At 37.3% G+C, this 23,606-nt stretch overlaps 1 protein-coding gene across 2 annotated transcripts in view; it reads right to left on the bottom strand.

Annotated features, from left to right (window-relative positions):
- Efcab14 (EF-hand calcium binding domain 14) overlaps positions 1 to 23,397 on the bottom strand; it is a 39,007-nt gene extending 15,610 nt beyond the window's left edge. For both annotated transcript variants that reach the window (XM_013144216.3, XM_013144214.3), the window contains exons 1-5: positions 22,176 to 23,397; positions 20,317 to 20,465; positions 14,057 to 14,202; positions 3,024 to 3,122; positions 434 to 544 (exon numbers count right to left, since the gene is read on the bottom strand). In XM_013144216.3, the coding sequence (XP_012999670.1) occupies positions 434 to 544; positions 3,024 to 3,122; positions 14,057 to 14,202; positions 20,317 to 20,465; positions 22,176 to 22,645 (975 nt within the window). In that variant the 5' untranslated portion in view covers positions 22,646 to 23,397. The remainder of the gene's footprint in view (positions 1 to 433; positions 545 to 3,023; positions 3,123 to 14,056; positions 14,203 to 20,316; positions 20,466 to 22,175) is intronic.
- Positions 23,398 to 23,606: the final 209 nt, after the last annotated feature.

The raw sequence follows: 23,606 nt of genomic DNA on the forward strand, positions 1-23,606 counted from the left end.
CTCAATATGGGCTTACATATTCCAGATCACCTCTTGCCTTGGCTTCTTAGCACTTGAGAATAAAACTGCTTAAGTTTCTGATGTTCAGAATAGTTAGAAATCATAACTTGTCTTGAGGCAGTCTGCTATGTAGCACCAAATAATTGAGACAATTCTCTACTTCCTTTTCCTTCTTTCCTATTTTCCATCCTACCCATTTCATCCTCAGTAACTGTTTTATCATCATCTCCTCGAGGACCAAGTTTGTTAGAGATCCACTTTCTACTCTTAAGTTAGATGCTTAACTTACAGACTGAAGAACAATCCGTACATGTTACTTATTAGATATTCCAACAGATGCATAGTTTGTCCTATTCAGATCAGTGGAAAGTTGACATAGAAAAGGGTGAGTAAGAACATGTTGCCTATCTGCAGCATTTACAGACTTCCTTACCATATCACTCTGCAATGATTCTATGGTTATTTTGTGTTCATCCACAGTTTTCTGTATTGTCTCCACAGCAAGATGCACGCTGTTCAAAGTATTGCCAATGGAAGCTACACTCTGAATGGAGAAACACAGGAATGTCAAGTTTCTTTTCTTAAAAGTTGTATGAAGATATAAGTGATATGCAATAAACTGCACATATTCAAAATGTATAATTTAATTATTCTGATATAAATATACCTGTGAAACTATTACCATGATCAAGTAAGCCTATAAGTTCTCTCTTCCTGTATTCAGGCAATCACTGTTCTACTTTCTGTCACTACTGATCAGTTATTTTATAAAATTTTACATAAATGCAACCAATGAGTACACATTTTTTTTTTAATATGGTTTCTTTTACCAAAAGTAACTGAGATTTATTAGTTACTTAGCATGTTGCATTCCACTGCAAAGATGTATCAATGTGTATTCACCTGCTGAGGGACATTTTTAGGTTGTTTTCAGTATTTATGATTACAGTAAAACTGTTATAAACATTCTTGTACAAGCTGTTACATGGGTTTATGCCTTTACTTCCCTTTATCATTAGTTTTGCATCGTCATAGTATTTAGGAAGAAATGGCTGATCGTATGGTAGACCTAGGCTTTTCAACTAAAATTAAAATTTCAATTAAAAAGAAATAATATGATAAACTTTGAAGTTAGGTGTTTGGGATGACTTAACACTACAAGACTGAGCTGCCTGTAATAAAAGCAGTGTGGCATCATCAATGCACAGAATGTAGAGACAATATACTGAACAGAAGTCTCTAAGCTGAGATGCCATGTAAACGTTGTTGTTCAAAAGCTATATTCAAAGACATGTAACTGTTAGAGAATCCTCCCTGGCTGGATGTCTGAACTCATCAGGGTGTATGGATAGTAAGCTCTTGTTTAGGAATTTTTTAAAGGAACCAGCTGACTGAGTCATAAAGTAGGCAATGAAACTCTAAAACTAGTATTCCCAACTTCAAAGTGCCTGAGGAGGTACATACTAGAGGAGGCTCCACAAACGACTACTGGATTAATGAATGCAAGGGCAAATTAATTTCTTTTTTTAATACATGGTTGTCAGAGTTGCTTTGGTAAAATTAAGAGGCCTGCCCACGGCTGGCCTACTTTTTTTTCCCATTGGCTCTTGGGAACAATGGCAAGAATCTGGCCTTGTCAAAGTTGTCCCCATCCTTTTTTTTTTATGTTGCAAACAGATGATCATACTGCACACATGAACTATAGAGACTGAGTATACATGGATACTGTAGCTATATATAATTTTTTTTTGTCTTTTTGAGACAGGGTCTCTATGCAGTTCAGGCTGGCCTTGACCTCACTTTGTAGCTTAGGTTGGTCTCAAACTTGCAACGATCCTCCTGCCTCAGCCTCCTGAGTGTTGGGATTACAGGCGTGAGCCACCATGTCCGGCTGAGACTGTTGCTAGAAAATAACAAATTTTCGTTTTCTTTATGGCTTCACTATTCTAGAAAAACACATTTATAGATAGTTGGATTCTGGCATATGATCAAATCAAAACCACACACTAACTTTTTTTTTCTTGAGACAGGGTCTCACTATGTAGCCCAGGCCAGCCTTGAACTTGTGGCTATCTATCCTTCCTCAGCTTTCCGAGTACTAGAATTACAGGTGTGTGCTTAATCATGCTAACTTTCAAAAGTCAAGGATCTTAGACTTAATAACCACTGTTTGGGGTTTTCTTACTTCTGAATTCCTTCTTCCTGCTGTATGAATGTTCCTTGTGTTTATTTCAGCACTTTCTTTTTCCTTACAACCCCTGTACCTTCTCCCCATGAAGCATTAAGGATTCCTGAATATTATCTATCTGCTTGGTCCTTGCCTCCAGCTCTAGGCCTGAATCCTAGGAATCAAGTAAGCAGAAGTTCCAAATGATTATTTACCTAGGCTCTGCAGTCTAGGGTAGACATCTGTTGGGTGAGTTGCTTATAGGATGTACACATTCACCTTTGTAAGAATAACATCAAATTGTTTTCCAAAGAGATTTTTTCCAACTTCTACTTCCTAGCAGAAGTATTTGGAAGTATCCTTGCTTTACCCTCTTGCTAACACCTGTTTCTGAAATGTCTCACTTTTATATTTCCCTTGTCATCTTGTTTTTTACAAACACAATAACAAAAACTGTCAACTTTTTCTCAACCATAAAAGAAGATATTTAGAGCAATTCTCATATATAATTTATGTTCCTCTATGAAGACAGTGCAAATGACAAATTGAAAGGGAAATGGCTGAAAGGCAAACCCATATATGCTTAATGTAACAGTTTCAGCAAAGCAATTTGGGGACTCAGACAAATCAAAAAATGTGAACTCATATAAACCATAGCTAAAGTAACCTCTGCAAATTAATGGCCTGATTATCCAGATCAAAAGAAAGATGTTCTGAATTCTTTAGAATATAAAGATATTCTCTATGACTGCCCTCTCAGGGCAGATGATTTAAAATATCAGACTTTCAAAGAAAACCTGAAAGAAGCTAGAATTGAAGGAGTAGGTTAATCTCAGTACTCATACATAGCACTGACCTTCTGAAGTCCCTCTACGGTGTTAGGCAGACTAATTAGGTCTGCAGCTGACTTGACATTGGCTTTGAGGTGGTTTACAGCAGAAGTCAACTGAAAAATCTGGAAGGGAAAAAGCAACAAGCAATGAATACAGAATTTATAGAATATGCACTTCTTTTATAAACTTTGTGGTTGAAGGTGTCAATGTACCCTGGCAACTCACAGGAGCAGAGGAGCTATAGTACCTTGGCTAGAGCTGAGATTTGGAAGGCAGCAGTAATACACCTTCTTTCCCTGCCCAATTTAAACTAGTGCCAAAGAGGGAAAGGCAGGTATTATTCTTTACTCTAGTCCTGGCAGCTGTAAGGTCCAAAAATCTTAAATTACCCAACAGATGCAGTAATTACCATACAATCCTTCAACAATTGAACAGGAAAAAAGCTAATGATCAAGAACCACTTCAAGATTTCATTTTGGTAAAATATAACACCTCAGTTATTTAACTGAACTTTTGTTCCTGTCCAAGTGGGAACATATTTTATAAAGTAAAAGCCCATCATCACAAAATAGAGTCTACATATACTGTATCCCAACAACTTGAACAGTACTTTCAACTGCTTGGGGATTTGGTTTTGGTTTAATAATGTGATTAATATTTCAGACTCAATAGCTCAACCAAAGTACTACTTTGTACCCTGAAGGCTCAATAAATACCCATTGACTCACTGACTGATGCAATGAATGTATTACAATAAGCACTGAATAAAAATGTGACTTCCTTTCTGCTTCTTAAGGGTAGAATTCTAAATAGCTGGACTTCTTTCTTGAATGGGGGCTGGGAGAACCTGCATAACATTCAATTTTAGGCTATGAAAATCATATTCTAACAATTTTTACAGTGTAGCTTAAAACACTCTTCAAAGATTCTCAGCTATAAACTGCTCTCCTATTCCAAATCCTAGGATAAAAACACAGATCTGATAATAGCAATTAGAAGAGTGGCCTTTATACAGTAACCATTTCACTTTCTGGGTACTTGCTATAGACTAAGCACTGTGGTAGACAGCAGATGGACATCAGACCAAGGAGAAACTGATTCCCTATCACTCCCTCAACAAGTGCTTGGCATCTTCTCTGTGCCAAGCACTGCTATAGGCACTGAAGAGACAGTGGCAAGTCAGCCCATGGGGCTTTGCTCTCATGGAGTTTAATACTGGTAGAAGGTGACAGAAAAACAAAGAATCAGTAATAAGTTGGTATGAACAAAGGAGTCCAGTGAGGAACCTGGTAACTCAGGAACTCAAGTTCTCATTTCCATCTTTTGCTTAAGAGGGGTGAATGTAGAAGCTTAAGATCATTTTTCATTCATTCATTAATGCAACAAATATTTATCAAGCCCATATATATATATATATATATATATATATATACACATTTATACACATAAATACATTTTTTTGTGTGTATGTGAGACAGGGTTTTACTACATAATTCAGGCTGGCCTTGAACTTGGGGCAATCCTCCTGCCTCAGCCTCCTGAGTCAAGCTCTATTGTATACTAGTAGTGAAAAATACAGATATTAGAATCTTTGTGGTTCCTACATTTTAGACAATTTTATGTATAAAACACCAGGTGGAAGTGACTTGGTAGCTACTTCGGATCAAAAGGTTCCAGAAGGGGCTGGATGTGGTGGTATGTACCTGTAATCCTAGCACTTTGGAAGGCTGAGACAACGAGTTGGAGCCTATAGGGAAGCTGAATTTAAATAGATCTATATAACAAGAATCAATCATATAAAAATTGAATGTACATGTCAGGGTTAAGGAAATTACTACGGCAATTAAAAGAAGGTGCTTGGTATATTTAAAGGACAGAAAGGTATTTAGGTAGTAGAAGTTGGCTAGAGATACAGAAAAGGGCCAGAACTGGTAGAAATGCTTTTGTAAATCAGAACAAAGATATGCATTATATTTGAGTTGCAATGGGAAGGGGTGAAATGATAATTACATGGTTGTAGATACCTTGTGTGACTATACTATCGCTACCTTGTGGAAACAGGAGTCTAGGAAGAAGATGATTTGGGTAGTCTGGATAAGAGACAATGATGGCTTGGATTTCACTTGCATCAAAGGTAGCTGCAGAAATCAAGATGACATGATTTGCTGGGACTAGATATGAGAGATGAGGAGGAAAAAAAAGAATTAAGAAACTCCTAAATCTTTTACTTCAAGGAGTTAAAAGGGCTTATTAAAGGAATAATTAAGCATTAACTGTGATATTGGGTAAAATCATTTAAAAATGATATTAGTGGAGGCAGAAAATGATAGGCTTTATTGAAGTAGGACTTAAGAAAATGCTGATGGAAAAGTTAAGTTTTATATATAAAAATAAAGCAGGTGCCAGGTGTAGTGGTGCATGCTTGTAATCCCAGCACTCAGGTGGCTGAGGTGGGAGGCTGGGCTACAGGGGAGACCTGTCTCAAAAACAAACAAACAAACAAACAAACCGGCCAAACTTTCTAGGTTAGAAGTGTGACAGTGGCATTGGGGAATGGGTAGAGAACAACAATATCATAGGTTCAGCAGTACTATTCCTATGCTTCTGAAAGCAACAATGATTTAATTATTGAGGTTTCTCTCCTCCACAAGACTGTAAATTCCATGTGATCAATGATCATGTCTGTTTTATATTCCACAACACGCCTGCCACACAGACAGTAATTCAATAAGCATTTAAAGAATGAATAGAAGAATGAATGGCTGAGAACTAATACTTGGGATGGATCCTGAGGTGGCTAGTCCCAAGCAGAACAGAGGGAAAGGCCAGGAGGTCAGAAATAAAGTTACATAAATAATGAACTTATTTTTCTCACAAGTATAGTGCTCTGACTATGAAAACAAAAACAGCAATAACAACAACATCATTACCATCAAAAGTTTAATAACCACTGCAGAGGAGTGTGTGATGGTTTGAAAAATGAATCTACAAATTCTTTAATAGTTTCCCTTTAAGATAGACCTTAATTCCCTTCCCCTTGAATATGGTTTGAACTTATGTGACTTGCTTTTAGTGAAAAGACAATTTTAGTGAAGTGACAGTTGGCAACTTTGGAAACTAGGTCATATGTCAAAAGGCATTATTGCAACTAAGGCTTCTCTGCTCTCTTGGGTCCCTCACTCTGGGAAAGCTAGCTGCCATTTTGCAAGAAAACCCAAACAGTCCCAGGTTGGGAGAAACTGAAATCTCTTGCCAATAGCCCTGAGAGGACCTGCCAAGCCTATTCAAGCCTTCAGACGAGGAAATCCTGGCTGGTATCTTAGCCTTAGAGACTAGCCAGAAGCATTCTGCTTAGCTGTTCCCCAACAGAAACTAAAGAAGAATAAATGCTGTCATTAAGCCACTAAAATTTGGGATGAAATATAATCCAATGACAAATGACTAACAGAGGTAATAAGAATTAAATGCCATACATAACTAAAGCTCTGAGCACAGTACGTAGCACAAACAAAACATCAAGTAAGTGACAGGTATTATTAGTAAAATTTAATGAGCATTTAAACATGTAATTCTCCATAAGTGCTCTAAAATATGCAGACTACTTATCAACATTCTGACTCTATCCCTTCAAAAACAGAGGTGAAAAACATCAATACACAGAGAGATACTTTTAGTAAATTATAAACCTCTTTAAATTAGTAATTACATCAAGGAAGTTTTCATCTATCTCTTTTAGAAGATATGAATAATATTAAGGTTTGAAAAGCACAAAAAGAAACAAGCATTCTCATGCATTGTTTGTGAGAGCATGAATCAGAGAAGCCGTTTTAGAATTTATCTAGGGATAGCCTTCAACATTTGAAGTGTTTAGGTTCTTTAATCAGCAATTTCATTTCTTGAAATCGATTCTGACTATTTGCTCATGTGCACAAAGATACATGCACTAGGATATTTGTGTCTTCTTTATTTGTAACAGCAAAGCAACTAGAAACAATCTAAATGCCTATCATCTAGGATGTAGATGTATTTGGTGAGCAAAGCAAACTGTGGTACAACACATATTGAATGACTCCACTTATTTACACTCACAGGCTAACCCACAAGCTAATTCACATTAAAAGCTATTAAAGCTTTGTAAATGCCTAGAGGTTTGTAAAAGTGCAGCCCACATTATAGACAGTGGATAAATATGAGGACAGAGAGCACAAAGAACAGAGTGTGTGCATGTGCGTTTAATGGTGGCAGACAGACGGGGACCAAAGGGAAATCTGCATGAGTTCTACATGTATTTTCTTTTTAAAATCTTGTATAATAATATATTCATATATTACTTACAAATTTTTAAAAGACAAAAGATGAGAAAAAATATATATGAAAAGAAATCACATGATTTTTGGAAGAGATGTCTCTTTCTTCCAAGTCCTCCACTGGGCCTTCCAAGATCATCTGAGCATGCCCATGAAGTAGTAGGAAGGATATGTTTCACTCATTGCCCTAAAGTATGAATATAACCAGCCCAAAATAAATTTGATGGACAAGAATTTAGTTATTCCAAGTGCTCTAATTAACTAAATACCTCTGAGGCAACTTGAAGCAAATGCAGGTAGGATTAGGTGAAGTATTATTCCACCTCATACCATGCCACACTCAGTCTAGACTTTAAGCTGTCTTGCTGAAAGAGTATACTGAGGAGAGCTGACCATCAACTCTGTAGCTCACCAACACACTTAGAGCTTTGTATTCAGATCATACACTACTCACTAGGGCTCAGCTATATTTCTTATATTACAAAACCAGATTCCATCTTCCAGTCTTCCCCTCTTCAGCGCAGTAATGCCAACACCTGGGAAATTACAGCAAATCCATGTGCATAACTGGAATGGAAAGATAAAGGGCACCTTCCCATTACTGTCTCTGGAGCCTCTCAGGTTCTGTAACAGGCAAACCTAGAATGTCAGATTAGATTCAAGCACACAAATGTGTGCTAAGAATCATTTTTTGCAATTTGAAGAATCTATTAAGTTGAATTAAATAGAAACCATAAAGAAAAAAAACCCTCACATTCCAACCAAAAGATGAATCGTGGCTTTTATGCATATTACATGATTTTTCATTAGCAAAATTGAAAATAGCCACTGTAGACCATTTGATTAAGGTACCATTTTATACTACAAAGTCAGAAATGCTCTTTCCTTTTTGGCTTTGGGTTTAAAGTTAAATGTTCTTTAAATAGTAAAGAAAAAGTTACTAAAACAGACAGTCATTAAAGCTGAATGGTTTATGAGTAGGGACACCCCCCCAACCACGCAACCCCTCAGTAAGAATTCAACATTATATACTTTCAACTTTACAGACTGCCTTCTGAATCCTGCGAAGGATATAAACATGGGAGGTAGAATGGGAATTTGGAAAGAGTCTCTCAAGACTTAAATATTTTAACATTAGCCCTGCTATACAGCTGTGTAACTGTGGGCAAACTAACCTCTTAAAGCCTTGATTTTCTTACTTGTAAAATGAAATACCATTTTTACTTCATGGAAACAAAGAAAGAAGATCATACATAAGTGTATCTAATAGTGGCTTGCATAAGAAAATATTAAATGAATGCCAGTTATCATCTTTATTACTATTACCTCCCCTGCAGCTGCCACCATCATTTTCATTATCATGCTTAAGGCTCAGGACAGTGTACAACCTTCTAGTCCAATCAGATGTACACAAAAATAACTGAGATATACAGATTGTACTACAGATGGGTACTGAAGGTCCTTCTCAAAAATGGCTCTTGGTGGCTTCCTTTATCTCTGGCCTCTTTCCACCTAACTAGAGTTATAATGAATGACTAAAATTCCCTGAACATGACATGTTTTCACTGGTTTATGCTTTTACACATACAAAATAATTCTTACTATTAGTGTTAGTTATCTCCTAAAAAAGCTGCAGCAAGCCACTGTTCTTTGAGGAAACACAGAGTTAGTCTGTTTTCATCCATTGATCAATGCACTATATAACCTTGTTATTATGTCTTTTCTGTTTAAACATTTTATCGAATACACAGTACTGACTCATTAATACTGAATTACATCATGCCTGAAGGGAATCTATTTAACATATGTATTTTCTTTATGTGGCACATCTCAGTTTCCTTCCCTTTAGGAACACTAGCTAGTACTTTAGCGCTGTTGTGAGAGACATTTAAATGGCAAAATAATCAACCGAAAGCACAAAAATATGAAAAATGTTACTGAATATAAGTATAGCACAAAAGACTTGTTTACAGCATGAGACCTAATACAAGAAGGCAGCTTGTCATCTAGTTTGACCTCAGCTGTAAACATGTGTTGGGTAAGTAAAATTTTTCCATCAGTGAGTGACTACAAAGGCTCCTAAGTATAGATTTTGGGGCTACCAGTAAATTTTAGGGAACAGATGAATTTTCAAATATAGAATTCAAAAATTAAGAGGATCAGCTATACTTATGTTTTAGTGCAAGCATCCTTCTCTCTTTCTGCAGAATTCAACTAGTAGACTCCTGTTTGTCTTTCAGGACTTTGTTCAGCATTTCTAGGAAACTTCCTCATCAGAGTCCAGACTGATTGAATATATAAATATGCCCTTACAGTACTCATTTGGACTGTATTTTATTGTTTATCAGGCTGTTTATTCTAGTTTACTATCCTATTTCCTCCATTTGACTGTAAGACCCTTGTGGGAAGGAATCACAGCATATCATTTTGCTTTAGAATCTGCTATGGTCTGAATGTTCATGCCTTTAAAATTCACATGAAATCTAATCTCCAATGTGGTGTCATTAAGACACAGAGCCTTTGAGGTATGATATGGGAGGGCTTCACCCTTATGGATAGGATTAGACATCCTCATAAAAGAGGCCTAAAGAAGCTTGTTTTCTCCTTTTGCTATTTCAGGACATAGTAAGAAGGCACAATGAATGAAGCAGAGTATGATATGAACCTTTGCCAGATACTAAATCTGCTGGTACCTTGAAATCAGAATTCTAAGCCTCCAGAAACATAAGCAATAAACTTGTGTTGTTTATGTTACTTACTCATTATAATAGCCTGAATGGATTAAGAATCCAAAGCCTAGATCTAAAGAAGTAGTTTAATAAACATTAGTTGAATTAATGATCTTCAAGGAAAGGGGAGAAAACTCCTTATATGGTAGAGAGGGAGGATTGAGTATAAAATCAGAAGTTTTGGGCCAGGGATTTAGCATAAGCGCATACTGGGCAAGTATACGGTCTTGAATTCGATCCTCAGTAGCAACCCCCCCAAAATACCCAAAGAAACAAAGAACCCCCAAAAAACAAAAAACAAAAAAAACCCCAAAATACAGAGGTTTCATGAATAAAAATATAATAAAATTTTAGCTATTAAGAAATTTTCCCATGGAAGTTTGATTTAATTTTTTTTGAACTAATGGCTTTTTTCAGACTGTATTATCTTTAACTCACATGTGATAAGAAGGGTTCTTGTAAGTGATATATTTGCTTGCTGTGTAAGCCACTTTGAAATGCTTTCAAAAATGCCAATAAAAGCATCATAACTGACAGTTATCTCTAGGTATAGAAACAATTAAATACTCATTTTATTTTTGTATCGATTTTTGTTGAAATGCCTCTTACTCAAATGGACCACCACAGATGTATGTGTAGCATTAAATTTAGAAAACCACTCAGAGTGCAGAACTTCCTGTTGCAAACATGAAACTTTGCTTACCTATTGCCTATCTTTCTGAGTCCATACCAGCAGAAAATTCCTCTGCATCATGCTGGCTCCATCAGTCAGTCCTAGCATCTGACTGATGGAGCCAGCATGATGCAGAGGCCAAAATGAAGAGCATTTTAGTCCATTCTTCCCCAGTTTAATATATAAAGACTTAGGACTGATGTAAATTTCCCTCTATACTTCCATATCCAGGTACTTTTTGCAATAATTCACAATAGTTTCAAGAAAAATTAAATATTTAGGAATTAACTGAATAAAGGAAGTGAAAGACTTCTACAATGGAAACTACAATACTCTGAAAAAGGAAATCTAAGAGGACATCAGAAAATGGCAAGTTATCCTCTGTTCCGGGATAGGCAGAATTAATAATGTCAAAATGGTCATACTATCGAAACTGATACAGTAAAACCTTTAGATTGTAACTTGTTCTGTGAGTATTCTGTGAGATGAGCAAACATTTATAATAATTTTTTTTTATATAGGGTATCATTTGTAATTCAGACCAGGCTTGAATCTGCCTCAGATCCCCACGTGCTGGGATTACAGGCATGTGCCACCACACTTGGCTCTAATATATTTTAACTTGATAAAGGAGTGATGTCTTGCTATGACACTGAATGTTACATGATCACAGATCAGTTAATGGTTCTTTTCTCCCAATCCCATACTCCCCTGTGGGGTTGTGGATGATCATCTCCAACAGCAAGGGGTCATGGAGGAGGTCTTAGCTGCCGAGGAGGAGAAAAATGCAGACAAATCCCTCACTTAAAATGAGATTGGGAAACGAGTTAAATATATAAACCTGCAAAGTTTTCTAGAAAGCACCACCCATTTAACCCTGTAGCAGTGTGAGTGATAAATCTGTTTAACAATGCAATGTCACATTTCTGTGAAATCCTCAAAAGGGACAGATTTCCTGTTAAACCTGCATGGAAGGAAAAAGATTCCTTTGAGCCAATAGGTAGTGATTCTGCAAGTCATGGTACACAATAACCCCTTACTCTCTTGTCTGTCTCACACTAGCCACAAAAGTTTTTTTTTTTTTTTTTTTTGTCTTTCTCCTTTTTATCGGTACCAGGGATCGAACTCACGACTGCCTGCTTGCAAGGCAGGTGCTTATGCCGCTGAGCTAAATCCCCAGCCCCCACCACAAAATTTTTTAAAGGTAAATGCAGGTTAATTTATTTTTCTTTATATTTTGTGTTTTATTGTTTTGCATTATACTACAGTATTGTAATCATTTTTATATGAATATTTTTGAGTTGTAGGATAAATCACCTGAGTTTCTATTATTTCTTATGAGTAAATTGCTTTGATATATAAATGTTTTAGGTTATGAGCATGTTTCTGGAATGAATTATGCTCACAAACCAAGGATTTACCTTATGTAGATTTAATGCAATCTTAAAATATCAACAGCATTCTTACAGATATTACAATCAATTATTTCACAAATAAAATTTTTATTCTCTCAAATTTTTTTGAGACAGTCTCACTATCTAGTCCAAGTTGGGCTTAAACTTGTGATGTAGCCCAGCCTGGCCTTGAACTTGAGATGTAACAAGGCTGGCCTGGAACTTAAGATACTTCTGCCTCAGCCTCCAGAGATACTGCTGGGACTATAGCAGTGAACTTCATGCATCATTTTAAAAAGCAAACTAAACTAAAAGATAATGAAATGTCAAAAGACATTATACATAGTGTTTCTGTTTTCAGAAATTTTTATTTCAATAATACCTAGTATCTTAGTCCATTTTCTGTTGCTGCAACTGAATACTATACACTGAGTGATTCATAAGGAACAGAACTTTATTTAGCTCATGGTAATGGAGGCTGAGGCATCCAAGAACATGGCACCAGAATCTACTGAGGACCCTCTTGTTTTATCACAGTAAGGGACAGCAGTAGTCAGCCTGATTTTCTCTTCTGCTTCTTATGATGCCATCAAGAGGGCCCATCCTTATGACTCAATTCTAATTACCACCCAAAAGATTCATCTCCAACTACTAATAACACATGAATCTGGAGATTAAATTTCTGACACATGAACTTTTTTTTTTCACTATTGGGAATTAAATTCAAGATCTCATACTTGCCAGGCAGGCACTGTGCCGCTAAGCTGTCCAACACATGAATTTTGGGGGGACACATTCAACTACTGCATATAGATATATACATGTCCACTGGATAATTTTTAAAACACTCTTTTCTGTGGGTTCCATGCAAAAGTTGGAAGCTACTTTCCCAGAGCACTGATTCATGGTCTGAAGTACTGAACTATCTCACTCTCAAACCATTACTGAAAAGTATATAGTTCAGAAACATTTGCAAGCACTTTCTTCTAGCACAGTGCTCTTCCCTTCTGGCTCATTTTGAACTTTGTAACTCTACTATGAAGAAGAGAATACCTTCTTAGTCCCATCAAAAATGACATGCTCACTCTTAACAGCACTTGCATGCATATTGCTTATTTGGTACGTGAGTTTTGTTTTCAGTGACCATATCTTTACTAACTACACAAAAAAATGAGTACAGGGCAAGTATGGTCCCTTATACAGAAGAAGTGCTTTGTCAAAATCCTTAGAATAAAATCCCTTTGTTCTGGCAGACTCATCTGGAAGTGATGCCTACTGAGCTCTGGCTAATTTAGGGATCAGAAAAGTTTATACTCTAGGCTTGCTTGCCTGGTCAAGGTAATTAACTAACTTTATCACCTGCTCCTAAGATATTCTAGAATGTATACTATTAGCTACTATGCTTTACATATTTGTTTTAGTATAGCTTATAGCACTATAATATAAGGCTGTATCTGTAAGTTTGTTAACAATATTAAAAAAATCTTCATTGTTTAATAAAAATGGTCTATCCATTTTCTTGGGGGCTAGATGATACTCTTATTTGATACCCATATTGTTCCATAGGAAAAGCTAACTCAAGAATTTCCAACTTTCTACATTGCTTTTAACTTGGTAGAACTGTTTATTTGCAGAAAGGGTTAACATTTTACATATCTGGTAAATGTATAACTGTTATGTATTTTAACATGTTGGGATCATAGTAGACAAAATCACAGTTTAACAAGTCAAACACCCTGGGCCAGAGACTTAACTCAGTGGTGTAAGTGCCTGTCTGGCAAGTGCAAGGTCATGAGTTTGATCACCAGGACCAAAAAAAAAAAAAAAAAAAAAAAAAAAAGTTGAACACCCTAAAATGAATTCCCTGCACCTACAAATTCAAACTAAAAACCCAACCAATCAAATCAAATATTCATTGCTTACATACAAATTAAAAAAACACACTTTTGCTACCTGCTTATTCATTTCTGTGATGTTGATCCAGACTTTGTTTAAGCCCAGGTCTCCAGATTCAATCTTTTCAAGTTGCTTTTGTTTGCTGAGAAGTTCTTCATTAAGTCTGGGGATTTCCTGGAATGAGCTTTTCTGATTAGATTCCACTAAAAGCAAACACAAGAAAAATCATAAACATACACAAAGTTCCCTCAGGGTCCCAAGATAAAAAAAAAGAGCATATAGTAAGAAAGCATATGTATTAGTTAATTTTGTACAACAATGATTACATTTATATTTATCAACTACATCATCCTTTTATTTACACAAATGTGTATCTTTTAACACTGAATTATTTTAACTGGAGCCATCTGACTAGTGGCAATACAACATTTTAGTTAGGCGACTAAAAATTTTAGCAAAGAATATGAGCAGAAAGAATTAGATTTGAATTTCAACTCCATAGCTTACTATGATTTTGAGTAAATTATTCAAGTTCCTTGAACTCAAGTTTCCTCATCTATAATATGATTGTTAGAATGTCTGTAAATCACTTAATGTAGCTGACTAGACATATAGTAAGTGATAAAAAATACTGATTAGTTTAATTAAGGAACTTCTTAATGATTTATAAATTTCATTAGTGGTAAATGACATTATATTTCCAAATTCTTAAATCTATTTTTAGATTTAAATGGATTAACTGCAAGGGATCTTATAACTTTTCAAATATCATTATGAAGATTAGTATTTTTAATCTCTTTCTCAAAAAGCAAATAATGTTTTCTTAAATTTAAAAATCAACCCAAAGTTCAAGATGAAATAGAAGATAAAGAACATGCTAGTGAAATACTGAGTGACATTTGGACTTTTCTTTGGGAAACAACATTTCTTGAATGGTTTAGAGATTTGCCAGCCTGAAGGCAGAGACCTAAGAGAGTGCTTTTTCTTTTTTCTTTAAAAATCATTTTTCCTTTTAATGGAAAATAAAATATTGATAATGGCTGGTCCTCCAGAATAAAATCTGGACCATTTTTTAAAAAAAAGTCACAGTCTACCTGATTAGTTATATGCTTCCTTTAATACCAAAAACTGGCATTAAGGCCCTATAGAAAGCAATTTACTAAAATGTAAGCTCTAAAATTTGGTCTTGTTTATTTCTATATATTCTGCATTTAGAATACATTTGGCACATTTTAGGCACTCAACAAATATTTGTCTCCTGAACAAATCTTTGTTTATCTCTTAACCACATTTCTAATCACCTTATATGCTTCTTCAATCTAATAAAATCTCAACAAATAAACCTAGATAAACATGCTTAATAATAACACACAAAAAACTCACAAAAATTGATGGTGGTGAGTTTTTGAGCCCACTAAATGAAAATTAAGAATGTTATGTATTTTTGTTCATTAAAAAAACTTGCTAAAGGATTTAATTATAAGTAGACTTTCCTAAGTGCTTTTAATGTAGTATATGATTTACATATAGTTTTCAGGAATATATTTATCTCAGATAGTGAGAACGTTTTACCACTCAGTCTAAACTAACGCAGCTCTTAGGCATGTCACTGAATTTCTTACACATTTCAGCTAGATTGTAAAGAAAAACTCATCCCATGGGTGTGTGCCATATTCAGGTTGTCACATATCCCAAAACGTCTCTCCTCTTCCTGAAGTCTGTTTGAAGTAGAAGGTAAAAGTGTAAGAGGAAATAAGACAAACACAAATAACCTGGGTTATAATAATTAACTAATAACTATATAAAGCTGATAAGCTCTTAAAACACTCTGGACCTTGACTAATGTATGAATGAGCCAAAGGGGGTTCATAATCGTTATGTGATTGGGCTGTTTTAGGAGAGACAAGTCAAGTCCAGGTACTTTTATTACATAATTGAGAGGAAGTATAGACCACACACAACTTGCCAATAAATGTTCTTTCAGCAAGGAAAGCAGCTCATTTAATGCTTAGCAAGTTAATTCTCAAAAGATTTCCTAATCATTAGGATTAGGAAATAGAAATTTCTATAAACACCCTTTAAACAAAACATATACAATGCCAATAGCATATTTTATATTTATCTAATGTCTTTCTAGGATTTTTCTTTTTAAGAAGGATCTTGAGGTTAGGCTGATACCAAACCTATAGTAATCTTCCTGCCCTAACCTCCCAAGTGTTGGGATTATAGGTGTGTACCACCTGCTATTTTACAGTTTTCAATAAACCTTTTCAGTAATTTGTCATTGAGCTCTGACCTTGTTCCCAACTGTGCATTTGGCACCAGGTATATAAAAGACCTTGAAGTTCTCAGTCTAGAGAGGAAGTGAGGGTTATATACTGTAACAGGCGTTCAAACAGAGGACTACTCAAAGTGCTTTATGGTAAATATACATCTTTATGTCTTATGGATAAGAAAATGAAGATTCCAAAGGAATAAAAGACTTGTCTAGATTTTGTAGTTAAGAATGAGACGCCAGGATTCAAACAGATGAAACTTCTGCTTGTAGGACCTTCTCTTTTTAGCATATTCCTGATGTCACACACTTGCCCATTCCCATATTAGCACAAGACAATGTTTAAAGTCTATACTAAATGATCAAACCACCACTGTGCCTATATGGTCAGAAAAGAACATGCTTGATATATTAATACTGTCTTTCTGTTTCAAATTTGTTTCCTTTACTCTGATGTTTCATAATTGAGTTACAGTGAGGGATGGCTGGGAATAGAATTTTCCTGAGGATAACTGTGGAGGTCTTCAGAAGTACCTGATTCTGGAAACAGAAGAGTGAGCTAAGAGTCTCAAAATCAGCCAGTAATTTTAACTTAAGGATTCAGTTACTTCTTGGCTGCAAAGAAAATGTCAAGCCTATCTGTTTTGCTTTCTATTTCAAGTATTTTGGCAATCTCTGTTCTTTTCCTACCAACTACCTTGGGAAAAGTTTTGAAATAAATAAAAATGGCGTCTGAATTTTTCAAAAAGGTATTAAAGCAAGAGAAGCAGGTAGCCTTAAATTTGTAACTGTCAATGAATTCCCTGTCGCCTTGAGAAATAAGAGGTAAAAATTAAGTTACTGAAATATATTTAAAGTAGAAGCACAATTCAAAGAAAGTATTTAAACTTAACAAGATTGACCCCATTTAGTCAAGATAATTGGTTTTCATAAAAAACCTTGCGCAGTCTACAGTAGTATAGCCTATTACCCACCCCATGCCCCATCCTCTACCTTTCCTCAGAAAGTCCTGCTTTTAGACATTATAGGTGCTACACTTTCTGTTGTATCAAATCAAAGCCAATAAAAGTTAGATTGACAATTTCAAGTCTATTTTATTCAGCTGGCTGACAGATGTAGTAAAGGTCTCAGAAGAATGTTTCTCAGTGGTAGAAAGCTGGTTCCAGGGTCTAAGATATAGTACTTGGTATTTTTAAATATACTACTTCAAGGAAGTGGTATGAGTGCTCAAAAAATATTTGTTGACTGTTAGTGAAACTACCTGTCCTTCATTTTCCAAAAAAATTTCCTGAAAAACTCTGCTAATGTATACATTATCTGGGTATTCTGTAAACATAGACACACAGCAAGCAGAGAAAAGAATCCCTAGAAGGCAGAATTAAGGAATGCTTTGAAATGTACAAATATATACCTGCTATATGTGATCAAAAAAAAGCTGTGGCACAAGCTTAGGAAGTCCAACTAATTATGGAGAGTTGATGGTTCAGTGGTTACTTTTGGTTAAAAACTAGTTTCGAGAACTTCATTTCCAAATTACGATTACTATTTACATGAACGCAAAAGACTGGACCTAGAAACACTGGCAATACTGCATTAACAGACATGTGAGTAGGAAAAAACTACAAGGTACAAATATTATTCTTTCCTTGCACTGTGCTCTGATTTGACTGGTTGACAAAACACACAGGTCAGAATGATTCTGACAGAAAATTGTGGGTCCCCCACTTACATTCCCTGAATCAGAAACTCTGAAGAAAATCTTAGTATTTACACATTTTTTTCCTAAGCAACTTCATTAGAAATAGCACTAACATACTAAGGATTAGCTCCCCTCTATGTCAGGTTTAGAACTGGAAAAACTGCAGGCAGCAGAGAGAAGCTGGAGTAAAAAAAAGGTAGGATATTATGATCTCTGAGGCTCAGGATGGGAAGAATTTTCCAGTTCTGGGGCTAGATTTCTTTATGATCTTGACAAAGTCTGAGGCGTTTTCTGGGATGCCAATGCTACTGAGGTTAAGGTATCTATGATTAAGTTGAAACTAGTTCCTTACCTTAGAAAATTAACCCTTGAAATCTAGAAATGAAAAGTTCAGTGTTACATTTTTAAAAATGATATTTAGGTTAAATTTGGTTGAAGCTATCATGTAAACATATCTTTCAGAAACATGCAAACTACAATTAGAATATATAATACTTTGTAACAAAACATCTCTTAAACCTTAAAACACACTCATAAGACCAAAATTTCTGCCAGTTGTATAGTGCTTAGGATAGACACTACTGTGGTTACTGACTTTAGTACATAACTTTAGTAGTTTATGCAATTTAGTTCAAAGAGTCACAAAGGTTTTCTAAAACTTCAAAATGGTAATACTCATTAATGGCAAGGTTTTTCCCTTGAAAGACAAATAAGTGTAGCTAAAGACAGGAGAGAAATGGTTTTTTCTTTTTTCCTTGTTATGTAGTCCAGGATGGCCTTGAACTCACTATGTAACCCAGTCTGTCTTTGAAGCACTCCTCCTGCCTCAGGATTACAGGTATGTGTCATCATACTCAGCTTGAGAAATCTATTAGTTTTTCCATGGTGCTTGAATGCTAATGTGCAGAAGACAAGCTCTTCCAGTACTTCTACTAGTCTTCTCTTAGACTATTGACCCAAGCTGACAGCAACAAAATCTGTAAGCACTTGAAGAAATGTGTGTATGCTTACATAGCCACTGTGAACAGTGATACACTATAATAACTGTTACAAACACAGTCCTGGGCAAGGGGGCAAGAGGGCATCTATAAACAAGTCTCAACTTTGCATACTTAGTCACTTAACACGTCACTTAATCTTTCGAAGCCTTTTTTTTTCTCCTGGTATTTTGAGAGAGGTTCTCTGGGTTGGCCTTGGAACTTGCAGCGATCCTCCTACCTTAAGTCTCCCAAGTGTTGGGATTATAGGCATGTGCTGCCAAATCTGGCAACTCTTTTTTTTTTTTTAAGAATACAAAAATGATAAAAAATATTCATTTCACAGGACTGTTTTTGGAATAAAATAATTCATTCGTGACTTGGCACATAATACGCATTCCACATATGTTGACTATTACCATTACTAGTAGTGCTCATTCCTATGTCCTACATGGTGTTTAAGTGGAAATCATTTGACAGTCCTACATTCTTTTGCAACTGGAAAAAGGAAACAGTCCAGTGTTGCCACGTCACAGGTGACGGTTAACCAAAATTCTAGACTTCTGAAGCACTTCCCTTCTAAGTCTTCCTGAAGCACTCCAAGAGTCCTCATTATTTTAGAGGTTAAGGCAGGCATGGTAGGGCATGCCTGTCATCCTAGCACTAGGGATCCCAGGAGGACTGCCACAAGTTCAAGGCCAGTCTAAACTATATAGTGACACTCTATCTCAGATACTACTTGTCCTGGTGGTACATGAGAACTGTCTTTGCTTATGGGTTTAAAAGCAAATAATTGAGCCAGGTGTGTTGGCTCACGCCTGTAATCCCAGCACTGGGGAGGCTGAGGCAGGAGGATCATTGTGAGTTCGAGACTAGCCTGGGCTACAAAGTGAGCTCAAGGCCAGCCTGAACTGCATAGCGAGACTCTGTCTCAAAAAGCCAAAAAAACCAAAACAAATAAAAAAAAAAAAAACCCAAATAATTGTTATACCATTCAAGCTGACAGCTGAGAATGAGGATAAAAATGCTGATAAGAATATATAATTTGTCCTAGGATGTGAGGAAAAAAAAAAAAAAGAGTTCAAGATTAAGCTTTGGAAAGGTATCCTATCTTGTGCTCTGGGTGAAAGGTTTGGGGATGACAATGTGCAATATATGTACCACTGTTAACCCCTGAATGACATGCTTTAAAATTTGGTTTTCTTTTTTTTTTCTTTGAAAATGGATTTTTTTTTGCACTAGTGATCGACCTCATGACCTTGCACTTGCCAGGTAGACGCTTATGCCACTGAGCTAAATCCCTGGCTATTGAAAATGGATTTTAAAAAAGAAAAAGGAAGAAAAAGATGAGGAGGAGACCACTTACTTGTTCTAAATTTTTCCTTGAGGGCATCAAGATCCTCCTTGAGAGCAATTTGCATCCACACCAAGCCAACACAGGCCACAACACAGGCCGCGAGGATGACAAAAGCACAGAGGGGATAACAGATCTTGCAGCATCGTAAATAGTCTCCCCTATAAAAAGAACAAATCCAACCATCAGTATGAAAGTGATCATGAATACAGTTTTATAGAAACCGTATATATATGTTGCCATGCAATTATCTTCTCTAATGAATGGCCAGTAGGTTTACCAGGGCAAATCGGATAATGTACTTACCTTTAAATAGTAAAAGGTTAACTAAACACATAATACGATCTATTAAAATTTCTATTCAGTATGAAGGTTTTAAACTTTATGTGAAACTTCATGAGAGGTCCTATGGGCCACGGGAAACATCTTTGGGCCTTGCAGACCACTATCCTCATTAATTCAACAGAGAAGCCTTCTGAGACAAGCTCAGTTGGAAAAATGTAAAAACTAGCAGTTCTTTGCAATTCCATCACTGCACTGTAATGTATCTATTTCTCTCAAACACATGCTTTCTCAGTTTTTGAAACCTCACAAACTTCTGAGCAAGTCTTAACTGCAAATGTAATGAAAGAAAGAAACAGAATCTCTAAGTTTTAGGAACACCTGGTACCCTATAGCTCAGTAATGGCAAACCTTTTAGAGGTTTCAATGATATCAGTCAGCTGTGGCATCCTTGCCATAGGTTCTCCACCACTGCTCTAGTTTGTTGACTCAGAAGGAAGGAAACAGAAACAAGTGAGATTTCACACTAATCTAGCCTTGAACATCTAACTCAAGAGGGTATTTCAGAATTAACAAACCTTCATACATCATACACAAAATTGGCCTTATATACTTAATCTGGCAAAGTTCATTAGAAACCAAACTCTTTAACCTAAAAAGATATAGATATTGTAAATAAATAACAAAGATCCAACCTCTTTTAGTACCACAATCTTCTGCTAGTCCTTGCTTCCACCAAGGACACCTTCAAGGTTGCCTTTCGCCCCTTCCAACCTGAAACCTGATTCCCAACATCATCTAAAAATGGTTTGGGAAAAAGTTGCTTCTTTTACCCTCACTCCTTAGTTACTCTCAAGGCCCATACTTTCTATGGTATGTATCTCATCGTAGTCCCCCATCACCAAGATTTAGATTTATTAAGAGTATAAAAAATAATTAGCAATCTTAAGGTCCTTTATCCTTCTACTGTTTTTCTTTTTCTTTCTTTTTTTTGTCTTTTTTTTTTTTTATCAGTACCAGGAATCAAACTCACGACCACACACTTGGAAGGCAGGCGCTTATGCCACTGAGCTAAATCCCCAGCCCCTTTCTTTTTCTTTCTTTTTTTTTTTAAAGAGTCTCACTATGCAGTTCCCACTGGCCTTGAAGTCACTTTATAGTGCAGGCTGGTCTCGAACTTGCAATAATCCTCCTGCCTCAATCTCCTGAGTGCTGGAATTACAGGATTATAGGTTTGGGCCACCAGGCCCAGCTTCTACTTTCTTTCTTTCTTTTAAAGGCCTAGTCCTGAAAGCTTCTCTGCCCCACTGTCTATTATTCTTAGCCTCATTCTGATGCCCTGGGCCCTTGGTACACTGCCTACACCAATACCTCCATCCTAGATCTAGAGCTGTCCTTTTACACCTAAAGACTGACCTTTAATTTACCCTTCATTCAGGATGCCAATTTACCTCTGACACTTTTCTCCCTGTTTGCCTTCCAAGGTCTACCTCCTTCTCTTCCTAGACACTCTTTTTTTCTTCCCATCAATTTCTGTTGGTAGTGCAAGGAGATCACTTTATCCTAGCCCTCACCACTGCATCACTTACTTGACAAAGCGAGAGCGATTTCCAATTCCATCAAATTCCTCTTCCTCCTCTGAGCTGGACCCGGAGTCTGAGTCAGGAGGCTCAGTGCGAAGCAGGCGGTGGCTGCTATAGCCTTTCTTGGGTTTCTTTCTCCGGCTGTCTCCAGCCAAACCGATCAATGCATTGAGCTCTTTGCGCTTTTTCATCTTCTTGTGTGGGGTTAGTGGAGCACCCACTCCTGAGCTGCCAGGTTCGTACCCGACGCCCAGTTCTTTTGCTGTCTTGGAGCTGCCTTCCAGGGTGAGAAATTCTGGGCCAGAGCCCCCCTGGTCACTCCCACCCAGAGGTGGGACTGACCTGATCCGCTGGAAGCTGGAGAAGAGAGCCCAGAGAAAACTGGAACTCAGAGGAAACTGGAACTCAAATGAGTGGGGGAAGTCACACAAGATCGCCAAGGAATTGGTGACTGAAATGTATAAAACTCTGGGCATGCAGTGTCAGTTAAGAATGCAGAAAGGGTAAAAAAGCCAAGAAAAGCGAAGCGAAGAATGAAAGATTCACAGCTTTGTTAAGTTCAGTAATATTTCTAACAGTGATCTAGGAGCTAGGGAACACACAGGATATGTACTTTGGACTTCTGGGACAGGATTTTCAACGCAGAGAAAAAGAAACGTGTTCTTGAATGGGAGAAGGGAGAGTAATAGAGTACGACAGTTGGAACTCGCCAGTCCCTGGTAGGAGAGGTGGCAGCGGTGTGTGTGGTGTCTATTCGCTACAACGCAAAGGTGGCAGCGGTGTGTGTGTGTGTGGTGGTGTCTAGCTGCTATAACCCAGACACTGCCTGGCGCGGAGAAAATGCCCGACTAGGAAGCCAATTGGGGTTAGGGAAGATCACCGTTCCTTGGCTTCCGTCCTGAGTTTGAAGGAGCTCGGCTCGGAAGTTTCGGCCTGAGATGAGCCAGCACCGCTCCTGGGAGACCCCAGCCCTGCCAGTCCGGGCCTGGCGCGGGGGTGGAGGGACAGTGCTGAAGGGGCGACTGCCACTCTGCCCTCTTCAAGCGCTTAGTTTGAAGTGTCTGGAAGGGCGACTTCCGCAACTCACACGCGCAGCTTCCACTGTAGCTGCGACTCCAGCCCCTACTCCGGCTCTGGCCGCTCCTGAAGCGCTGGTGGAGGCGACGGCCGCAGGCTCCAGACCCGGGCCATTGCTCCGGCCACAGCTCACTTCCCCTTTGGCAGCTGCCGCCGGCACCGCCTGTCAGTAAGACGCGACCCCATTGGTCGCTCACTTGATGACGTCACGACAGAGGACACGAGTGGTGGTGGGAGGCGGGGCGTTAAAGGGGCCCGGCTCTAGCGAGGGCTGTGTCTGGCCGGCGTTGAGGGAGGCTCCGCCCTGAGGTGGGTATAAGGAAACTTGAGGCTCGCCCGAGGCGAGGCAGGGTTATGTTT

This window comes from Cavia porcellus, unplaced genomic scaffold (assembly GCF_034190915.1).
Source record: "Cavia porcellus strain 051 isolate PalLab524CR breed Dunkin Hartley unplaced genomic scaffold, mCavPor4.1 scaffold_25, whole genome shotgun sequence".
NCBI lineage: Eukaryota > Metazoa > Chordata > Mammalia > Rodentia > Caviidae > Cavia > Cavia porcellus.